The following is a 23,189-nucleotide window of genomic DNA, read 5'->3' as shown; positions in this document are numbered from 1 at the left end:
GTCTCACAGAGTGTTTATTCAGTTTTCATAAAGATGGATTGAACTGTGTTGCCAATTTGAATATAAAATACTGATGCTTCGACTTGACTTCACTGTGAGACCCATGAGTCTCTCTACACCTACTTTGGATTTTTATGGATATGGAGTGTAGTGGCTACCCCTGGGACTGGGAGAGAGAGCGATTTATACACACATTCATCATACAGCTGGAAACCGTATGGATTATTAAAATCGCAAAATATGCTTTTTTTTTAATTTATCCTTGTGGTAGTTTTTTGAGGATTGCTTGATAGCTAATATAGTACCCTTAGTGTAGAGGAACAAGTGCAAAGATGGATTTCGGCATCTTTGTAGGCTTCCAAAGGGTTAATGAGAAGAAAAAAAAAATTTATCTGCTCCAAAACAGCAGTGAATTAGTATGTAAAATGAAAGATCCAGGAAGCAGTTTCTGCATTAGACTAAAGTACGGGGTCCTGCTTCCCGCACCCATCTCCGCTTATAATTTTACTTTAATTAATTCATGATTCACAATCCAATCTGTTTGCTGGGATATTTGGGTCTCCAGTTTGCATGCAACGTTCATTTACAGCCACCCAGTGAAATATTGTTATCTGCTGCTCGTGTGAGACTGTGCAGGACTTATACCGGATCTCTGCATCCTCCTCACACATGGCCAGGAATCTCTGAATGGATATATATGTGTCTGTAGGTTATAGCTGGCTACACACTGTAAATGACATACATTCATTACACACAAACACAGAAAGACCCGAAGGGTTTGTCTTCAATCAGGTTTAAAATTCTTCACTGTTTGTGTGCTGGAGATTTCACCATCCCTGTGTCTGTTTGATGTCCAGAATTAGATGTAAAGTATACAACAATTGTGCTAAAACATAACGCCAACCAAATGTCTCATCTACAATGTATTGAAGTAATGTTTTCAAATAAGGTAATAGTCAGCATGGGCTCAATGGCAGGAGATGCTTTGATCAAATCAAAAGAAACACATTTCCAAAACAGTATTTCCTTCTTATCATCCCGAATGTTTGTGTCCACAAATGTAACCTATGTTACAGTGAACAGAAAGCTTTGAACTACTTTTTTTTCAATGCATTTAATTGTATTGTGGTACAACATGTTGCAATGCAATTCTCACCGGCAGGGCAGCCATCAGAAATTTTGGGGCCTCTTACACGGCTTTAGGCTGGGTCCCAAGGCCCCCCCCCCCCCACCCCACACCGCTGCCACACTGAGCAAGTCACACTGTTATTATTATACATTAATATAGCTTTGATATATACCGCAGTGCTATACAGAGAACACTGAGCCAGTCACATCAGTCTCTGTACCGAGGAGCTTACACTCTAATGTAAACTTCCTGTAATAAATACCAGCCTCTGCTGCTCTCTCCCCTTTTGCAGGGTGAGTGGTTTTGAACCCGCCCCCTCTGGCAGTTGTCAACAGCCTGTAGCGAGTGGAGCCTGCTGGGTGCCTCTCTGCACAGAATATGTACAGCACAGTGATGATGTCACTGCTACTTTCACAAGGCAATATTTAGGTTTTTAAGTATTTGGTGCACACAAAGTGAATGTAAATCCTTTTGTGTTTATTCATTTACATTGATTATATTTAAATGAAAGTTTTTGTGTCTGCTGTTTGCTTTAAGAAGAATACTGGTTGCCTGGCTGTCTATAACGTCAGTACTTTCTGAGTCACTGTCCAATGAAAAGCATGTAGTTTAGAAGGACAGAGTAAAAACAGAGATCCTGGTCTGCATCCTTGTTCCAAACAAGTGCCTTGGGCATTATCGAAAGATGAAAAAGGCAGCATTGGCAGCTTCCATATTTTCTCACTATACTTTTCCTTTAACAAAGCATATTTACAGTTCATGTAAAATTCTGCAAAACATAATGCTGTGTTAAATAGTTTAAAAATAAGTTTACTGATACTGAACAATACTACCTATAAACCCTTTTACTCTGTGAACTGCATGATAAGTGAAGAGCACTGCAAAAAAAGGCTTTCCTCAGCATTAGAGTTCATGGAATATTACAGGCTTCATGGTTTCCCTTTAAAATACAGATCTACATCACTTCATATTCACTTACTTGGGGGTATGAGACTCATCCACACGATGTCCAACTTGGAACTCATGAGACTTGCTTCGATGCAGCGAGGTGAATCCTGGTATAAGGTGAATGAGTTTCCGTGATGAAGGTGGAGGGGTGCCAGGTGGTTTCAACTTGTTCCTCCGCCGTACAGGGGGGGTGCCAGGAGGGGTCATAGTAGTGACTATGTTAGGTGTCCGTGGTGGGTTGGTGTGTGCTGTATGGCGTTGGCGGGGTGATGGTGGTAATGAACGATGCCCAGTCTCTGATGACTGGCAAGAGCCTGAATATGCTTCAACAGTCAACCTGTCTACATTAGTGTACATAGATCCATAAGCTACAGGCAAATGGCAGTAGTGCTGGATGCATTTGGACTGTAGTTTGGGACTCTGCGAAAGGTGCGTTCGAATCCACTGGGCTGTCTCTTGCTGGGTGACAGGACTATTTTCTTTCCCCGTCTCTGTAGCTGGCCACTGAATGGCCCAGTCTTGCTTAGACAGGCTGCTTCCTATAAGTAAAACAGAAAAATATAAAGACAACAGGAATATATTTGCATTAGAATTGAAAATGTATCTATTTAAAGCAAAATTGTCCTTTTAAAACCTATAAATTTGAATATATCCAGGGATATCTAAGTAATCTCTTACCTCTGACCTTTCTTTCCGTATGCCCTCATAGCTGTGATCACAGGTCAAGGCCAGTGTAAACATTGCTCTACTTACATTCAGCTTGTCTGTAGCTTGCACTGTAACTCTGCAGGTAAGTAGTCTTATATCCAATCTGTACTGCCAGGAGCCATACATCATCATTTCTATGCTGCAATGTATTCATGCAGTCAGCTGGGATCACATATCCCTAGAAGAAGGCAGCTCCCGCATAACTTAACTAAGTTCTACCTGCATTATATGTGGTTTCAGACAGCCATCTGTAGAGAGCAGAATGTTATCTAGAGGGTTTTCGGTTGCCCATGCTTCTCAGTCCTAGTCTAATGGGTGCTAGAAATGGGTGCTGTCTACACTGTAGGGGCTGGCAGTTTCTAGCAGATTGTGATCTCCAGTTATTGCAGGAGTGCATTGCAGCTTATAAATCATGTACATTATAGCTTCTATAATTCAAGATGTTAAATCCAACCGGTGCTGTATGTAAAGCTGATTTCTGGTTCTCTCTTCTTGCCTGCAGTTACAGTGCAGGATGCAGATAAACTGAATGTAAAGTGCACAGTGTATTACACTGGCCTGTTCTCAAACCACATGGAAAGAAAAGGCAAAAGTAGGTGGTTATATTTAAAAAAGTTCCTTGGTATCCATAGGCAAACTGAAAGAGATTCTTCTTTAAAAGTACAGTTATCCTGTTACTGGTACTATAGAGCCCTAATGTATCTTCAATTAGATCTCTAGGGTATATACCACCTAAAGAAGCAGACAATAGTATGGTATAAGTTATTTTTGGCACTCTTGAACTAAGAATAGCAGCAACATAATTAACAGATGATAATGAAAGACAGACCTCAGCCATACCTGCCTGTTACATGATTTGTTCTAGTGGGGCACTGTAGTATGATATTCTTTGTACACAAATAGTTATGACAGGATCATTGTGTAGACAGCCATTCTGATTATTCTCCACACAAAAGACGAGAATGTCAGCAACGTCAACAATAATTTACCTAGAAAGCATCATCTTGCAGCAAGCTTACTATGCATCCGATATTCAGTTTAACCATCTATTATAAAGAGAATGCCTTTAAATGCCTTGACTTAAGTGATTTTCTGAACACCAGCAATCTACTTCTATTAGGTCTCACAGAATTAAGGGAATTTCCTGGAGAAAGTAGGAATATTTTTTTATTGGTGCGGTCAATTACAAACTCTTGTAGCAGTTCTGCATACAGAGCAGCCCTTATCTAACTATTATTGCAGATACATAAACCTGATCCATGTATAAAGGCCCTCCAAAAACTACATGTCATTAAAATTACTAATCAGCAGTCAACTGATAAAAGGTTATGACTTTGTTCTGTGTTTAGCTAATAGAGATATAGGGGTAACAGCTTCGGGTAGCCTATATTTAATAATCAAAGAAATCCAAACCTATATAAAAAAACGGAATATACAAAACAATTGTATTAGTATTTCCAGTAGAAAACTTATTTAAAATACATACACCCCTCTATTCTCTGGCAATTCTAATAATATGTTTTGTATATTCCTTTTTTTGATTTATGTTTGAATTCCTTTAATGAATTAATATAGGATACCTGAAGATTTGACCCCTATATCTCTATTAGCTAAGTGTTTTTGAAGTCAGGGTGTATCTATAGTTTGTAGTTGATTACAGATGGTACTGCCTAATGATTTCCAATGTTAAAAAAATGTTTGTTTCCAGAAATACCATTAGAGAATCTCTCAGCAAAACAGAATCATTTTGTTTCAGGTAATGCTAATACATGCACAGCCATGCCAATTTTCAACAGCAATACCAAGTGGCATGTTGAGTCAGTCACCTAACTGCTAATGCTGCCCTGGGGATATTTCAGCAGTACTAAAGAAAAAAAGTCCACATTACTGGATTTACCTGTTTTATATCTATAAGCGTTCTCTGCCTCCACCTCTGTTATTAGTTACCATTGTTCTCAGCTCCCTGTATGGATGACACACCACCTCCCCCTATGTTACAGCAAAGAGAAAAGGGGGCAGTTGTTGTGTAGCTCAAGCACATTTCCTGTCCCCGGGTGACAACATCGTTCCTCCATAGAGTATGGTAAGTGTCGCCCTAGGACAGAAAGTGGCTGATTTATAATTACTGCACATAGCTGAGCAAACAACATATGCAATGCATTACTGCCACTAGATAGAGCCAAGGAGCACAGTCTCCATCTAGTGGTAGTAATGCGCTGCAAATGTTGTTCATTGAGCTATACACAGGGGCCATGCTATAAATCAGCCCCAAAGCTGGTTGTTGGCAGTATCACCAAGTCAATATAAAGGGAAAAAGCCTAGAAAAAAAAAAGAAATACAGACATTACATCTAAGCACTGGTAAACTGCAACATAATGCATGTATGTTCTTGGTTTAAAATGCCTTTTAATCTGAGTTTTATGTGATGCACTTCCTTTGGTAATGTTATTGGATGAGACTGCATTATCTTGCTCTGGATGCAAAGAGACTACACTGGGTGGTTTTGAGAATAGCTCATGGCTTAGTAAGTGGGGTCCCCAGAACATCAGGCAACTACAGCTATGACTGGATGAACAGAATATACCCTATGGAGGAACAATGTTCCCCTTTATGTACTTTATGTACTCTGTTTTTAGTCTTGACTAGGGTATATGTATTTGGATTGTGATTCTCATAAAAGAAAAGGATAATATTCTCTATTAGTGGACCCTGAGACAAGATAAACTAGTAATAGCTACTTTGAAAACAATAGGGATGAACTATTGATTTTTTACAAATCTTATCCAAAGGCATTTTGCAGAAGACTTATCACCTTGTGCTTTTATTTTGTGTGCTGAGGGACAGTCCACAAGCCGGAGCAGAGCAAAGGGAAGGAGAGAATAAGGGCTTGTCCACACCAAGAGCGGAGCAGATTCAGAGCAGAGCAGGTGCAGACCGGATCAAAACTGCGTCCAATGTATTCCTATGGTATTTTGAGCTCCAGTTCACATCGCATCCTGCAGATCCAGAGCAGGTGAAAAAACTGCAGCAAGCCCTATTTTACCTGCTCTGGAACGCATCAAAAACGCATGCAAGTGCCTGAACTCATTGAAAGCCCATGTTAAACTTCAAAAATATATTTATTTATTTTTAACCAAAAATGGCCCAGAACGCATCAAAAACGCGTCAAAAACGCGGCACAACCCACTGCACTGCGTGTGCAGAAACCTGACCGGATCTGCTCTGCATTTGGTGTGAACAAGGCCTAAGAGCGCCAACTGCTGGGGGAGCGGGCATCGGGTAAGTAAAATTCCTTTACACGAATCCCTTAGACATTTACAAGCGATTTACCCTTGCAGTTGGGGTGGGTTAACCCCATTGAAATGGGAGTTTTTTCTTGGCGATAGACTTTAAGCAATTGTCCTTTTTTTGGACAATAGCTAATTTATTGGAACATTGTACATTTTAGAACAGTGTAGTCCCATCCCTTGCCTGTCTATGTGTCTGTGATCCAGACCATACTGGGATATAGTGCTACCCTAGGCACACCCCAATGATGACACTCTTTTGTACAAGCTCTGCCCAATGTCATTTGATGACTTTAGTAATTCCCAATGATAGAATGTTCTTTTTGACGCAGCAAGAGGCCCGCTTTCTATGCAGAGCCACAGACCACCTAGTAAGAAAAAGCAGATATACTTTTATGTCTCCAGGACTATGAAGAAGAATGTGCTTCCTCTTAGCATCTCCTTCCCCCCCTCATTTTTCATTTCTCTTAGTGAATGTAACCCCAAATGCCCAGCAATGTTCAGAAGAAGAAAAAAGAAAGTTACCATGATTTTTATAATGTGAGTTTTGTTGCTATCCCCTCTAACCCTTCTGCCCTGGGCTCTGGCCCACCAGTGCCGTTATGGGAAACACATTCCTGTCTGTGACTGTCCTGCATACAGTATGTTGGGGCAGCTACATAGACGGTAACTTAATGACATACCTGCACTTCTGATAAGATATTTATAAGACGTATTACCTACAAAGCTTTCATTTAATGTCTCTGCATGGGCTATAAAGATTTTATGGCTAGGAATTTATTAAGTGTTACATATTGCATTATGCCCTATGGATAGTCTGCCTTGGCAGAGCCCTTTCCATAGGGAATCTTTATTGCCACTTTGGAAGTGCAGAGCATTTTAACCACAATTGGATACACTTCAATGCAGAGAAAATGACAGCACGCATCTGTCTCCCAGTTGTAAAAGTTATTTTAGAAAAAAGAAGAGAATTGCCATTTAAAATGTATGGAACAAGAACATTGTTTTTCTATTGTGAATATGTTATTTTTACATTGTGTAGGTTACAGGGAATGCATTGACACTGCCTGATCATTCTCAAAGGGGTATTGAACAATCAAGGTCATAATATGCATCTATAAGGTGGTAATCTCTTTTCACTGCGACCAATATATTCTATTTGGATAGCGTACAATAGGGATGTGTAGTACGTGAGTCAACAATAATGCAAACATTTTATATTAAAATTCTCTGGATATTTATTTCATCTGTGATGTAAAAAGTTTAAAAACTGAGCCTAAGGTGGGTGCACATAGCGACCCATACATTATGCAGTGGTATGTACCTGTGACAAATCAGGGCTAGTAGCATATCTCTAGTGCAGAGCAGCAAACACTTCCTGCCACCTATCTGCTCCTCAGTGAGTGAAAATAGATGTACTATAGGAAATGAACAAAAGCATATATACTGTATATATATATATATGCCATCATGGTAGGCTTGCATGGCAGGCTCACTTAACTGCCGTGCACATAGTGATCGCAATTTCAGAACCTATCAAGACAGTTGATGTTCAATGCGTACAGAGAAGTCCTGGTTTGTCATGTGAGTTGAACATTCAAATGATGCTGCTTCTGTGCCCTCTGTTCAAGACGGCAGAGTCCAGTGGTATGGGCGATGGAACAGGAGCGTATTTGGCCTCATGCAGATGGACATATGATGCCTGTCAAGAGTCCATTGCGTCTATACTTCCGCTGTGGTAGTACAGCGTACAGCCTTTCAAAATAGTAAGTGGCTGTAGGTGTAAACTCCCATATACATACGGGCATACAACCCTGAGCACAACTAGGCAGGGTCAAAGGTTGTACAGCTTGACTCACGCTCAGTTTTACACAAGTAGCGGTGCAAACCCACATACAGCCATCTGCACCCAGTGTCTGAACATGGACTTTTATAGTAATATTTTAGGTATTATTTTAATGAAAGCTGCAGATTTAGAAGGAATGAAAATTACTTTTAAAATTACATTTACATGTTAAAGGTGATTGGAGATTTTAGTAATTGGGCTTACATATATTTACATTTTATCTGGACTGTACGTTTAAACATTTTTTCTAAATCAAGATTACAATGGTATTACAGTATGGGTACTCGCTAAAAAAAAAAAAAAAGTGTAATTTTCTTTTCAAATTTGACATTACACTGTGGTTATAATGAAATAAAATGTTACACTGGCCAGACCGAGCATAAGAAATATGCTAGTTTAATTTTTGTGGTTCCTAGCTTGTAATCCCAGAGCAGAGACGTGAGGGCAGAACAGACATATTCAATCTTCTGGGCGACACCACAGAAGATAACAGAAGCGTCTTTAGCTTTCTATATGATATTCTCTTCTCCATCCCTTCTGGGAATTGCAGTTATCAAAAGAAGCCACGATTAATTACTAGAAGTGCCTCCTGCAGACAAGATCCTCCTTATTGCAGTCAGAAACCTTTAGAAATGGCCAACTGCTGGACTGTGGAACAGATATCATTTTCTGCTGCTTTTGATCATCTTCCTTAATTATACAGAAGTGGAATAGACATGCAAATCTAGTCATGGGATTTAAAAGAGAAAAGTTGTTTTTTTACACTTAATATATTCTTTTCCTTTTTTTATTTTGGTTAATAAGAACCAATCTCCTTAATCTTTCTGTCTTTCCCTTTGTGCTGGAGACTGAAGTCATGCCTTTCCATTCTACATAATAAAGGATTTTCTCCCAATTTTTTAAATAGGGCGACGACAAGATGAATTATAAAAAAAATGTTTTTTTAAATCAGTACAGTACTGATTCTTTTTTGCTCTTTGTATCGTTACTTCTTGATACAGTAATCTTACCTAAATATATAGTTGAATAACACATATATGAATGAAATATCTTAACTGTCACATGGCTTGTTATTCTCTTAAACCACTTTTAAGACTTGGGTATCCATGCCCGATGGGAATGACAGGCTAGTGAACCTACTTTTCTCTACTGCAATTACAGGAGAAGTATTAGGAGAGTAAAATGTGCTCTTCCCAAAACTTTGAGCCGGTGTGTGACACTGCAGCTGTCACATGCTGGCTTCATAGACCGAGAAGTGAGTGATCACAAAGTGCTGATCGCTCAGCTCACAGTCTTCTACCTGCAGAGAGCGGTGACTGTCAGTCACTGCTCCCTGCAGGGATTCCCCCTCCCATCTCTGTTCCTCCAGTGCTCATTAGGGGCGGGCACAGCTGGCTCTGGCTCTAGAGAGGCAGAGCCAGCTGTCAATCAGGCAGCAGGGTGGTCAATTTTGTCGGGATCCTTACCGGCAGCAGAGCAGCTCTACACTGAAGAGCTATAGAAGCCCGCTATACAGTATTCTGAGTTTGGGTCACAGAAGTACATTAGTAAATGTACTCCTGTGACCCCAAACAGAACGAAAGCCAAAAGAAAAGTTGGGCTTCAGTTCTCCCTTTTAAGCAATACAGCCTAGTCCTCGTATTACCCCCAGTCTGCTAACTGGACAGTGAAGAAGTATCACTACACTAATGAGATCATTATTGTGCGCAATCCATCCATCATAAAGTTCCCAGTGTAAGAATGACAGCACCCAATAATATATCATAGCTTGATTGGATTACAGTCATCTCTCTCGTAGCCTGAGCCCCTTTGAGCAAACAATTACAGGGAACCAATATAAGGACAGATTCATGTACTGGTTGCATTGAAAAATGTATGTAATCATTTTGCTATATATACATAACTGGAGCAAAGTGATTTTTTATATCTGTTTATAATTCAGCTTTACATAAAAACTGCTATGCATGTCACATGCATATACTACACTAAGGGGAGTATTTATAAAAAAAATTGCAGGTGACAAGGACTAAGCAAAGTGCAGTAGCCTATAGCAAACTGATAAATTGTTAATTCTCTTATGGTTGCTTTTTATTGCACTTTGCACCCCATTAGTGCACACTGCAATACCTTCATGCATAACCCCCAGTTGTATTCATGGCACTGACATTTGCATATTGTAAAAAAGTCTTTTTTTTTCTGTGCAGCAATGATTATGGCATGTTAATCATAACTGCCATTTATGACTTGAATATAAACTAAAAAAGAAACCATGAAGTCGTTCTTACCATCAAAAGTGTAAAATGCACAGGGGGATGGACTAGTATTGATGGAGACCATGCTTTAGTGACACCATCACACAGATTATATGAGTGAGGAACGGGAACAAGAAAAGCCTCAAGCCGTGCAGAAGACAATATGTTGGCATGTTTTCTCAAAACAATATGTGCAATCCAAAAACCATCAAACCAAAAATATGATACCCTTCTGCAATAGGGATCAAGACAAGATATTGGAATTACAGTTTTAAAATATATATGCTTTCCTTGAATCTTGATGATATAAATGTAATTTAAAATGGTATTAGTGTTTGTTGTTGAACCACCGTAGTTATTTTATTATATAAAACCATTTCAGGCTACATGTGGCAAAAGGGTCTTGCTGATTTTTATGGGACTGCTAACAAGTTTGCTTTTTGTACACCTAAAAAGATGTCCCAGCGGTAAACCACACCACACAGTAAATTGAAAAATGGGAATTCTATCTTTCCTGCTGCAGGCCAACACCCTCTCTCTTTATAGTTGGTTCCACTACTTACAGGACTAAAGTTTATAAATACTAATTAAGAGTTTCAAGCATTGGTCAATTTCCAGTAAGATTCATAAGTGCATAAGCTATTGTATGTGTTCTCTGTACATAATATTACTAACGGTGGGGAGAGACTTGATAGCTACATTTTTGGAACTACTAGCCAACTATTTTTAACTGCGGACATATGTCTCCTGACAATATGTACAAATTTAGATATATACTTAAAAAAACATGATGCAACATCATGTAGTTTTAGGATAGCGGTATTTTTAATTACCCATTTATATTCTTCATTTTATGCTTTTTTTCTAACTATTGTTTAAAAAAAAAAAGCAAATAAGAAATATAGGGTTAAATACAATGAGATTCTAGAATCTGCCTCCTTTTTATAGTTAAAGTGGAAATAAAGTTCTGCTTTACAGAAGTGCTAGGAGTTACAGTTTTTTGGCAGAAGAGACATGCAAAGTCTCTTTTGCCTAAAAGCTTTTACCCCACGCTTCTATCAATTGTCCTTTGTCTATGTACATTTTATGGCACATGCGTCATGCAATGTAGATCCCAGCTCATATAGCAAGATAGCAAGCTCATATAGCAAGATTGCCGAATAGCAAGAGACAGAGCTGGAAGCTGGATTTGTCATCGCTAGAAGAGGGCACACTAAGGGGAAAGTCTGTCATAATGTGCAATTTTAGTCAGCATATTTGCACATAATGGCAAAAATAGGACATCCCTGGCATCCCTTCAGACGTACATGTGCCTGCCTGGCCCTGGATGATCAATACATGCCTCAGTGCGGGCTCTGCAGGAGGCAGGGTGTCCTTCCAGTGACCAGGATCAGATGGCTGCAGGGAGACAGAGCGGGCAATCAGGTAGCATGGGGCTGGGGAGGGCTTGTATTATCTGTGAGTATACTTCTGTTTTTAGTCCTAAGTCCACTGTGTTGCAAAGTCCAGAGTCCAGTGCTTTCCTATGTCCCGAGTCCAGTGCTTTCCTATGTCCCGAGTCCAGTGCATTCCTAAGTCCCCAGTCCAGTGCGTTCCTAAGTCCCAAGTCTAGTGCGTTCCTAAATCTCGAGTCCATTGCGTTCCTAAGTCCGAGTCCATTGTGTTCCTAAGTCCAGAGTCCAGTGTGTTCCTATGTCCAAAAGTCTAATGTGTTCCTAGGTCCCGAGTCCAGTGCATTCCTAAGTCCAGAATACAGTGTGTTCCTATGTCCAGAGTCAATTGCGTTCCTAAGTCCAGAGTCCAGTGCGCTCCTAAGTCCAGTGCGTTCCTAAGTCCAGAGTCAAGTGCGTTCCTAAGTCCAGAGTCCAGTGCATTCCTAAGTCCAGAGTCCAGTGTGTTCCCATATACAGGGTCAATTGCGCTCTAAGTCCAAAGTCTAATGTGTTCCTAGGTCCCGAGTTCAGTGCATTCCCATGTCCAGAGTGCAGGGCATTCCTATGTCCAGAGTCCAGTGGCTTCCTAAGTCCAGAGTATATACTGGAGGGCAGGCTCATAAAGCGAACCTGTCACCTCTGAATGCTATCACACAGGTGCTTGTTATCCCCTGTGCGATAGCAATAAAGTTAAGTGGAAAAATAATAAATGAAAAGAAAAAGAAACTGATAAAAAGTAGAAAAATAAATAGAACGAAAACATTATTAATAATACTTATCGGCAGAGCCCAACTTGAGACCCCACCAGGCCACTTGAGAGCCCCACCGCCCACCTGAGACTCCGCACAGCCCCCCAGAGACCCCACCAGGCCACCTGAGACCCCCACAGCCTACCTGAGACTCCGCACAGCCCACAGGCTACCTGACACCCGAGCCCACCTGAAACTCTGCACAGTCCACCTGAGATCCCTACAGCCCACCTGAGACCCCACAGGCTACCTGAGAACCCCCAGCCCACCTAAAACTCTGCACAGTCCACCTGAGACCCCCACAGCCCATTTTTGACCCCGCACAGCCCACCTGAGACCTCCAAATTAAAAAAGATTTAAATTAGATTTAAATTAAAAAAGACCAAAAATTGTGGGGGGAAATGAAATTTTCTACTTTTTGTTATACAAAATATCAAATAAAATCACATTTCGTCCTAAAGTTAGGCCAAAATGTATTCTGCTAAATGTTTTTGGTATAAAAATCCCAATAAGTGTATACTAAGCGGTTTGTGTGAATTGGTAGCTAGTGTTCTATGTTCATTTTTAAAGGTATTACAATCTCAAACCTGAAATGTCTTAAACTTTAGTGGATATCATAATTTTTGGAAACCTCACAACTTGCAGTGGAATCATTCTCAGGGCCACCAGATGCCAACCATGATGTAGCATAGTGCTGTCCTCCAGGCAGCCCAGCAGCACTGGTCCTGATGCCATTCCCAAGTCAACATGAACCAAGCAAACTGTAATACAGTGATGTCTTATATGGAAATGCAAAACCTGTTTGAAGCCAACAAATCCTGTCCACACAGGCCCTAAATGTTAAACATGATACTAGGAGGAGAGATCAAAGTAACACAGATATAAGCTCATCAGTATGCTGCTTCAGCTATCACTGTCTAGTCCTAGGATGTGGGTAGGGAGGAAACATGTCAGTGTTACTGATCTGCAGAAGAAAAAAAATTAAGTCTCCTGCCCTGCCAGATAAAACAGCATGATCACCTAAAAGATGTATTTTCTCCAAACTGAACATACCTATATGCAGTATTTGTTGTAATCTTCCACTCTATGTCACCCTCTCTTAAATGCCTGTGTTCTTTTTTTAATGTGGTTCCCAAATTAAGACCCTGTATTTTAGTTGTGTCCTTCCCATTGACATATGCAGAATCAATATAAAATTAGAATCACGTGCTGTTATCTCTTTGTATATATTCCAAGATTTTGCAGTTTTCTTTCTTTTGTGATGCGGTCGGCTCTTTTGTGTAAAGTTTTTACACCACAACTACAATCAAACAAAGCAAACACAGTCTAATGTGAAGAATACTTATTGTCTAAGCCTTTTGTGTATGCCTTCATATATTAAACTTTTTGTAGCATGAATGTTACCGTTGACTGTTCCTGCACATTGGAGAATGCATTAATGATAGATTCAATAGCTATTACATTTTTTTTATAGAACAGTGCAACAAAAGACCATTAGTAATCAAAATTAAATGAAGTAGCAGAAGCAGGTGACCTTCATCAGAAATGACATTATAGCAAATGGATCAAAAGAAAGGGGAACACGCAAATGACTTGCAAGAAAAGAGTATTGCTTATGTGGTTATTACAAATGAGTCTTAACACCTCCTGAAACTAAGCAACCTCAATATGAATAATGGCAATGTCAATATGATCTAAGGCATTCATTTCATAGTTTGGCTGCGGAGGTTAGCATCCACCCTTACTGTGGAATTTAAAAACCTGATCCATGAACATACTTTGGCTGGAAGACCAGACTCATATATAACACAGGCTGTCCTATAGTAATTTTAGTTACAGGCTTAAAATGAAATACATTAATTATGTAGGCACACGTGTAGCTTAAATGGTAGAAATGTTTACAGACCTTTTACATGATATTTATAAGAAGTAGAATTGGAGTGAGTGTTGTGAGCTCAGCGTTGGACAGGATTTATGTCTTTTATACAAGAAGCAGGTTTCACATGATTGAAGTTATGATAGTAATTAGAACCAAAGAAAGTGGATTCACACTGCCACCCCAGTCTGGCAGACTGCTACCCAGCTAAATCCCCCACCATCGCCTGTTAAGAAGCCAGAGCTAGGGTTTCACTGCAGGCATCTGCGCATGTGCCTAACTTGGCTCATAGGGTCGTGCATGGCTGTGCACCTCTTGGCAGGCACGTGCATGGTCATAGGAGCTTTTTACCATGTGTGCACGTACTTGCATAACCACATAGTTTGAAATCTGGTGCCCTACAGGCTATTTAGGCCATGACGTTTTGGCCTCTGGTGCTGAGTGATCAAACACCTTCCTGTACTCCAGAGATCCTGTGTTCTGATTGTTCATATGTTACTGACCCGACTTGTTTGACCTTCCTTTCACTACTTTGTGTTCCTGTGACCGTGGCTTGTTCATGGACCACTGCTACTGCCTACCATCTTGTACCACATTGCCTACATGTTACTGACCCCAGCTTGTTCCTGACTTTGCTTCTTTTTGACCCCTGGTACTGCTCTGCTCGCCTGTTGATGACCTAGCCAGTTCTGACTACAGCTGTAGTCCTTCATTAGCTTATTTTTGCCTTTTTAAATGGCACACGATAATGTCCCCTGTTGTTTTCCCAGGCCACACTCACTGTGCTGCCCACTGCTTAGGGCCACTGATCTTTGTCAATTGCCTGCCCACCACTATCTGAAGTGTTTTCCTTATTTGCCTGCATGGTCAAGTCTCCTGGGTTCTGTGATATCACACACTGCACTGCAATGCTTGGGGTGGTAAAGACAGGCATTTCACTGATAGTTTGGCTAAGTTAAAGGGGATGCTTGTTCACTCAGAGAAGAAACATAAACTAACTGGAAATGCACTATGACTGTATGGGGATGCTCCTTATATAAATACAATTCATTGTCAATGGAGAAGCAGGGCATGGAGGGAATGTATATACATAGACAACCAAATATAATGGTCATCATTTTTATTTCTAATTAATAATTTATAAGCCATATTAAAACATTGTACATATGTTATAAGTGAAAGGGGTGCAACAATGGTCATGTTTTGGAGATTTGAGCAGTGTTCAGGGGGTGCTTCAGGCAACTGAGAAGTAGAACTGCTGCTTTGTGCAAGAGAGCCAAGGTATTTTGAACCTTACTGCAGCACTTAGTGCAGTGTAAAAACAGCAAAAGAGACCAATATTTATTACTTTATACAGCATGTATCCTGCCTGCATTACAGTAATAAATATTGAAAGTTCAATTGGGCTTTATTGTCTACTAAACTAAATCTGCAATAGCACTTCTGGGTTAAAGTTTCTACTACTATGGATGTGATTGCAAAGAAAGTCATGATCAGTTATTTTTAGGGTTCTGCTACATTTTTGATACCAAGCCTCAGCCTCTATCATCCATTAATACTATCCTATCTGTGTTTATATTTTCACTTTATTTGATGTTAAATATTGTTATGCATTGATATAGTTTTTATGATCCTCTTAGAGGAACCATTTTGTTATGATAAGCAATCATCAAGGTCAAGGTGAACTACCACCAATAATTCAGTCATGAGTCAACCGAACTAAGGTGGAAAGTTATATTCATAATTGACATGGTACTGAAAGCTCTCAGCATTGATTTACTGGCTTACACTATCTGTCACTGTATATTCAGTCTTATGTCCTAAACCAGGAGCTGGCATCTTGGCAAGAGGAAATGCAAATGGGACAATAGTGACTAAAGGAAAATGAATGGGCACGTTTGGAGTCTACAGGGTTGATTTACTAAAGGCAAATAGGTTGTTCACTTTGCAAGGAAATTGTCACTTTGCAAAGGAAGTTTGCCCTTAGTTTAGTGAATAAGCTGAAGCTCTAATGGTTTCCATCACTCAATTATGTGCAAGCAAAAGTACTTTTTTATTGTTTTGTTTTTTCTTGCACAAGATTGGATATTCTTTGCAAAATGAAACTTAACTAAATTTGCAGAGGAAAACCTTCTCTGCAAGTGAACAGTGACAGTGAACAGCCTATTTGCCTTTAGAAAATAAACGGCTATATCTAGTAGTACGTAGACTAGAGGAAAAAAACATAATAAAAAGCTACATTTTCCTGGAATTAAGACATTCAGGAAAAAAAAAATCAGATAGCACAAAACCCTGTTTGTAGTTTCTTGTGAAATGGTGTGTAAAGATTAAATGCTGGTGAATATAGTTTCATTTAGCGGAAGAGATGTGAGCCTGTGAGGATAAATTGGACAGAACAAAATCCCCAAACCGTTTCAGATTACTTTACTTTTTAAAACAATAGCCTTGAATTTAAAATCAACTGTCATTTAAGCAATCAAAATCCAACAGGATCAGTCTTTCTTTTAGTGCCATACATTGTAGTAGTGCTACCTACCTCTGAGAACACAAAAGGGAGACATAGAGGAATTGTTTTGAGACATTTTATCCACTTTAAAAGGCAATGCAAATCCTGGGATCAGTGCAACTTGGCTAGAACAGAAATGTGCGTATTTGTTTTAGCACCCGGCTGCTCCTGATTCCAAAACTACTAGATGTGTTCAATTATACAGGAGCATGAGGCTTTTCAGGGATTGTATAACTGAAGAAACAGTGAATAAAGAAATCAGATTTTCTTTTTTTTTGTACAAAAAACTAAAATATATTTTGGTTGATTATAAAAATGCTGGCACTATACACCAAAGATGTAAGCCATGCCTATTCAGTATGCAGGGATGCATGTATATGTGTATTTACTTTTAAAAGCATCGCCATCTTTGGGATCAATGAAAAATGTAGCTTTGTCCATTGCACATTTATCAAACTTTATCTATACTATTGTCCCTTTATGTTACTTTTCTGCATACCCAAAATATACTGTGGGTCTAATGTGATTTCTGACAGTTTATATTACAGTGTATTGAAAAACATTTTTTTCTTTTTAGTTTTGGATAGAGTAGGGAAAGCTTAGAACCTATCTCAATGGTTTTACTGCTGTCAGCACTGGGGAAATTCAGTATCTCTCTTTGTCTTGGTGATTTTGAACTGCCACTGGAACGGGAATAGAGGGGAAATCTTCCAATGGGGCCACTTCTTTCCATGACAACTAAGAGTGGATTTCCCTTACAAACTTGGACGGATTTCCTCTCACTTCCGGTTTGTGTCTCTTGAATGACAAAAATGACAGGGGTTTTAACCCTTCTCTACCCTATATAAAACTATAATTTCCAAACAACTACATCTAAACTACTACATTAAAACTAAAGAAAACCTTTTGGCTTTAGATATACACTGCCTGGCCAAAAAGCTGTCACCACCTGGATTTGGGGCAGTGTTTTGATCTGGGGTTGCTTCAGTAGGTCAGCTCTAGGTTCAACAACATTATGTCCCCAAAAAATTAGGTCAGCTGCCTGCCTGAATATACTGAATGGCCAGGTTTTTCCATCAATGGATTATTTCTTCCCTGATGGCACAGGCATATATATGCCAAGTGGACAATGCCGGGAATTGATGTAGCTAAAATCATGGAAGAGTGGTACAGGGAGCATGAGACATCATTTTCACACATGGATTGGCCATCATAGAATCCAGACCTTAACCCCATTGAGAATCTTCGAGATGTACTGGAGAATACCTTACACAGTGGTCCAACTCTCCCATCATCACTACAAGATCTGCAACTCTGGATGAAAATAATTGCTGTGACATTGCACAAGCTTATTAAACGATCCCGTCCAACGATATGTTAGAGTGTGGGACTTTCTTTTGGCCAGGCAGTGTACTAGCTGAGCCAAAAACACAAAAAAAAACATGTTTGTGCATTATAATGCTCTGATGCAAAGGCCCTTCGTTTAGCTTACAAAATATTGTTCAGGGCTTTTATTTTACCCTTAAAATAAGTATGCTCTATGGCACAATCAGACACAATGTCAAGTATATGTATTATTTGTTTTACTGTAAGGTTTATTAGAACAGAAAAGAAGGGTCCACCTCACAAGCATCCCCATTTCTAGAAAATTTCCAGTATTCCAAGATGAAGAACATGCAGGTTGTGCAGCAGTGGTCACCCTGACTGACAACTCAACTGACAGGTATTCACACCTAGCACCTTTTGATCTTGATAAGTCATTCAAAATGGTTTTCTTGACAGGATCTACCTGTCACGCATCGGATGATATCCTTTTTTCTTCCAAACTCTTGCTGAGTCAGTGACCCAGAAACCACCGCATACATTTATTTTTCTCCAGGTGTAAAAGGTCAGCATGGAGCGCTGGCTGTATTTACACAGCCATCAAAATCATTTTTTTTTCTGATCATGAACTGAATTTAAAGTAGTTCAGTCCCATTATAATTTACACCTGTCTTTTATTTTAATTCCAGTCTCTTATTATTTTCAACCACATGTCATTAGTTCTTGCTAGAATAGAATTTCTGAAAAGCTACTTAAGTGGATAAAAAAAATCTAATCTCAATCGCATTAAATAATTTGGCTGTTGCCTAATGAAGTGTTATCAGTCAGGAATTGGGGAGGAACGTACTTGCAGGTAAAACAGTTCACATCTTTCAAACTTCATCGGTTTTTCAGATGTGAGGAGGCAATGATTAAGAAAATGGTGAGATCTTTGTCTCTTTTATTTCAAGAACACAACCATGAAACATACCCAGCCCGTATAAGCGCAGGATTTTATGCACTGGGACATTGTGCCAATAAAAATAGAACATATATATCTATATATCTATATATATACATATATATATATAGATATATATACACACACATACATACACACATATATATATATATATATAAATTCCATTCGAGCTATACCCCCACATATGGTGGAGAATGCGGGCATTTCCCTGAGCAACTTGCATGATGGAGGATGTGATAAGGGCTTTGCTTCGAGCCACTGCAGCCCAACAAGAGACAAATAGCCAGTTTGCAGTGGCCCAGCAGCAGGCCACTACAGCTCAGCGGCAGATGTTGCAGGCTCAGCAAGCCGATCGAGACGTACTCAAGGAGGTGGCTCAGAGCCTCCTAGAATTAAAGGGCAACTCTGTGGCTTCAATGCCAGTGGAACAAAAGGTGAAGTCAACCATGTAGGCTGTGAACTGGGTATACATTTGTGCTCACAACAGAAAATGTTGAAGAGCCAGATTAAAATTTCAAACCCAGCTCATCAATTCGTTGTCCACCTTACTGAGATTGTGTTATGATCATGCCTAGCACATACACTGCCCAATATCACACAAATACATACAGGGGTCTATTCACTAAGCTGCTGTAGGCAGCCGAGTGAACGACCGAAATCCCCATAGGAAAGCATAGCTAGATTCCTATTGGCTATTTCACTTTGCAATAGCCAATAGCAAACTAGCTATTGCACCCACCCTCTGCTGCTGTCAATCACCAGACGGGAGCCTGATGGAGAACTGCAGGTCCCCCTCTGATGATTGACAGCAGCAGTGGGCGGGTGCAATAGCGAGTTTGCTATTGGCTATTGCAAATTGAAATAGCCGATAGGAATCTAGCTATGCTTTCCTATGGGGATTTCTTTTTTTTTTTCTTCTGACGGCAGAAAAAAAAAAGAGAAAATCGAGCAGGGAAAGGTTTACTCTGCTCGAGCAGAGTAAACCTTTCTGTGAGAACGTGTTTCTCTCCCGGTCTATTAGACTCCCAGAGCGTCCGGGGGAGAAATGGCAGATGGCATTCCTGGTTACCAGGTAACCAGAAACGACATCTGTTATTACACACTGAGAACACGGAGAGGCCGCTGTGATATCATAGTGGCCTGGCCGGGTCCTCAGTGTGTAATGACAGCGTCCCTGGTAACCAGGGACGCTGATCTCTGTGCAAGTGGCCGGAGCCATCCGTGAGATGACGCCTGGCTCCGGCCAGCTGTCTGAAGCAGGCTGTCGGCCCGGCCAATGGCCGTCCATTCGGCCAGCTTTGGCTTTCAGCGCGGCTCAGTCGAGCTCTTACAAAGAAATTAAAGGTCTATAATTTTTATCATAGGTGTATTTTAAATGATAGAGACAGGATATCAACCAAAAATGCAGATAAAACACATGATACAAATGTTAGAAATTGAGTTGCAGTTCAGTGAGTAAAATAAGTATTTCATCCCCAAGCAAAACATGACTTAGTACTTGGTGGAGAAACCCTTGTTGACATGCACAGAGGTAAGACGTTTCTTGTAGTTGGTTACCAGGAGGGATTTTGGTCCACTCTTCTTTACAGATCTTCTCTAAATCCTTAAGGTTTCCTGTCGCTTGGCAACTTGAAGTTTCAGCTCCCTCCATACATTTTCTATACGATTATGGTCTGGACTCCATGACCTTAATGTGCTTCTACTTGAGCCACTGCTTTTACATAGTATTTGAAGTTGAATAAAGACATTAGTCCATCAAGTCCAACCTATTAGGATCACATTCTAGGAGTACCTGTACCCCTGTATATTACGGTCCCTTAAGAAATCGTCCAAAAGTTTCTTGAACAATTCCACATTATTTGCTGAAATCACCGCCTGTGGCAGTGAGTTCCAGACCCTAACTGATCTTACTGTGAAGAACCCCCTTCGCCCCTTGTGCTGGAATTTTTTTTCCACCAATTTTAGGTGGTGGCCTCTAGTTTTTGTAATGGAGTTAATTTTAAACAGTTTATCGCTAATGTTGCTACCACCATTGAACATTTTGTACATGGAGATCATATCTCCCCTTAATCTCCTCACCTCCAATGTGAACATGTTTAAATTTAGTAGCCTTGTCTCGTAGCTCTGGTCCTCCATACCCCTAATTAGTTTGGTTGCCCTCCGCTGGACTTTTTCCAACTCAAGGACATCTTTTCTTAGTACTGGTGACCAGAACTGGACCGCGTACTCCAGATGAGGTCGAACCAATGATCTATAAAGTGGCAAAATTATAGACTTGTCCCTGCAATACATCCCCTTTTTAATACAGGACAAAACCCTGCTAGCTTTGTTTACAGCAGCTTGGCACTGCAAGCTACCTTTCAGTTTGTGGTCTACAATGACCCCCAAATCCTTCTCCATTTCTGACTTCCCTAGCGGCATACCCATAATTGTATAACCCATTTGTTTATTTTTAATTCCAAAGTGCATTACTTTGCATTTATCGACATTAAACCTCATCTGCCACATTAATGCCCACTCCCCTATTTTATCCAGGTCCTCCTGTAATGTTATAATGTCTAGGTGTCTATTACCCTCCCTATTTTGGTGTCATCCGCAAACACGGAAATATCGCTGTTAACACCCTCCCCGATGTCATTAATAAATAAGTTGAACAATATGGAACCCAGCACAGAACCCTGAGGCACACCGCTCATTACACTAGCCCACTCTGAAAAGGCTTTGTTGCCTTGGCGGTATGTTTTGGGTCATGCTGAGAGACCCATCCACGACCCATCTTCAGTGTTCTGGCTGAGGGAAGGAGGTTGTCATCCAAGATTTTACAATACATGGCCCCCGTTTATTAGCCCCTCAATGCGGCAAAGTCGGCCTGTACCTTTAGCAAAGAAACAGCCCCAAAACATAATGTTTCCACTTCCGTGCTTGACTGTAGGGATGGTGTTCTTAGGGTCATAGTCAGTACTTTTCTTTCTCCAAACACGGCAAGTCGAGTTAATGCCAAAGAGCTCAAACTTCAGACGGGCCTGTACATGTGCCTTATTGAGGAGGGGGACCGTGCGGGCACTGCAGGATCTCAATCCATGGCAGTGTATTGTTATACCAACGGTTTGTTTGGTGACTGTGGTCCCAACTGCCTTGAGATCATTCACAAGTTCCTCCCGTGTAGTTCTGGACTGATCCCTCACTTTTCTCATGATCCTCCTTACCCCATGAGGTGAAATCTTGCATGGAGCGATTGATGGTTATTTTGTATTCCTTCCATTTGCAAATAATTGCTCCAACAGTTGTTTCCTTCTCACCAAGCTTCTTGCTGATAGTCTTGTAGCCCATTCCAGCCTTGTGCAGGTCTACAATCTTGTCCCTAACATCCTTTGACAGCTCTTTGGTCTTGTCCATGGTGGTGAGGTTTGAATGAAAGAAAGAGATTCTGTGGACAGGTGTCTTTTATATACATAACGAGTTGTCATTAGGAGCACCTTCTTAAATTGACAGGACTAATCTGTGTACCACATAGTAAGTCTGTGGGAGGAGCCAGAATTATTGTTGGTTGGTAGGGGATTAAATACTTATTTTACTCACTGAACTGCAACTCAATTTCTAACATTTGTATCATGTGTTTTTTCTGGATTTTTGGTTGATATTCTGTCTCTATCATTTAAAATACACCTATGATAACAAATTATAGAGCTTTTGTTTCTTTGTAAGGGGGCAAATGTAAAAAATCTGCAGGGGATCAGATAATTTTGTCCACACTGTAAATGGATTTTGTACTGAACAAAGGTTTTTCTTTGCATATAGACAACTATAATGTACAACTCTATGCTAATATAACATATGTGGCTGCCAGTTACAAGTTGATGTATTGGGCTTTGTGTTGCAGGGACATGATTTTCCCACAAAAACTGGACAGTTAAATAACCACATTGTGTATGACCAGGTTTTCGTTGGTGAATATTTCTCTACCTGGATATTAAGTATACAAGTGCATAACATGAAATCACTAAAATAGTAAAAAAAGTAAAACAGCAAATCAAATCCCCGCCATAAAACTAAAGACAAATTCACTATATGCCAATCCCCACAAAGTTCTTTCTCAGACAATTAAAACCTAGTATCTGTTTGCCTTGAATGCTCTTTTAGTAGCTGATAGGAGAACAGAAACATCTGCAAA

The 23,189-nt window shown here is 40.1% G+C and overlaps 1 protein-coding gene across 1 annotated transcript in view; it reads right to left on the bottom strand.

Moving 5' to 3' along the window:
* The window catches only part of KSR2 (kinase suppressor of ras 2), a 340,057-nt gene that overhangs the window by 214,704 nt on the left and 102,164 nt on the right, over positions 1 to 23,189 (bottom strand). The window contains exon 4 of the mRNA XM_018554273.1: positions 2,109 to 2,616. Coding sequence (XP_018409775.1) covers positions 2,109 to 2,616 — 508 coding nt within the window. The remainder of the gene's footprint in view (positions 1 to 2,108; positions 2,617 to 23,189) is intronic.

This window comes from Nanorana parkeri, unplaced genomic scaffold (genome assembly GCF_000935625.1).
Source record: "Nanorana parkeri isolate BGI_ZX_2015 unplaced genomic scaffold, ASM93562v1 scaffold152, whole genome shotgun sequence".
Classification (NCBI taxonomy): Eukaryota; Metazoa; Chordata; class Amphibia; order Anura; family Dicroglossidae; genus Nanorana; species Nanorana parkeri.
Note: the sequence above shows the minus strand (reverse complement) of the source record. Positions and strands in the feature narration are given on the sequence as shown.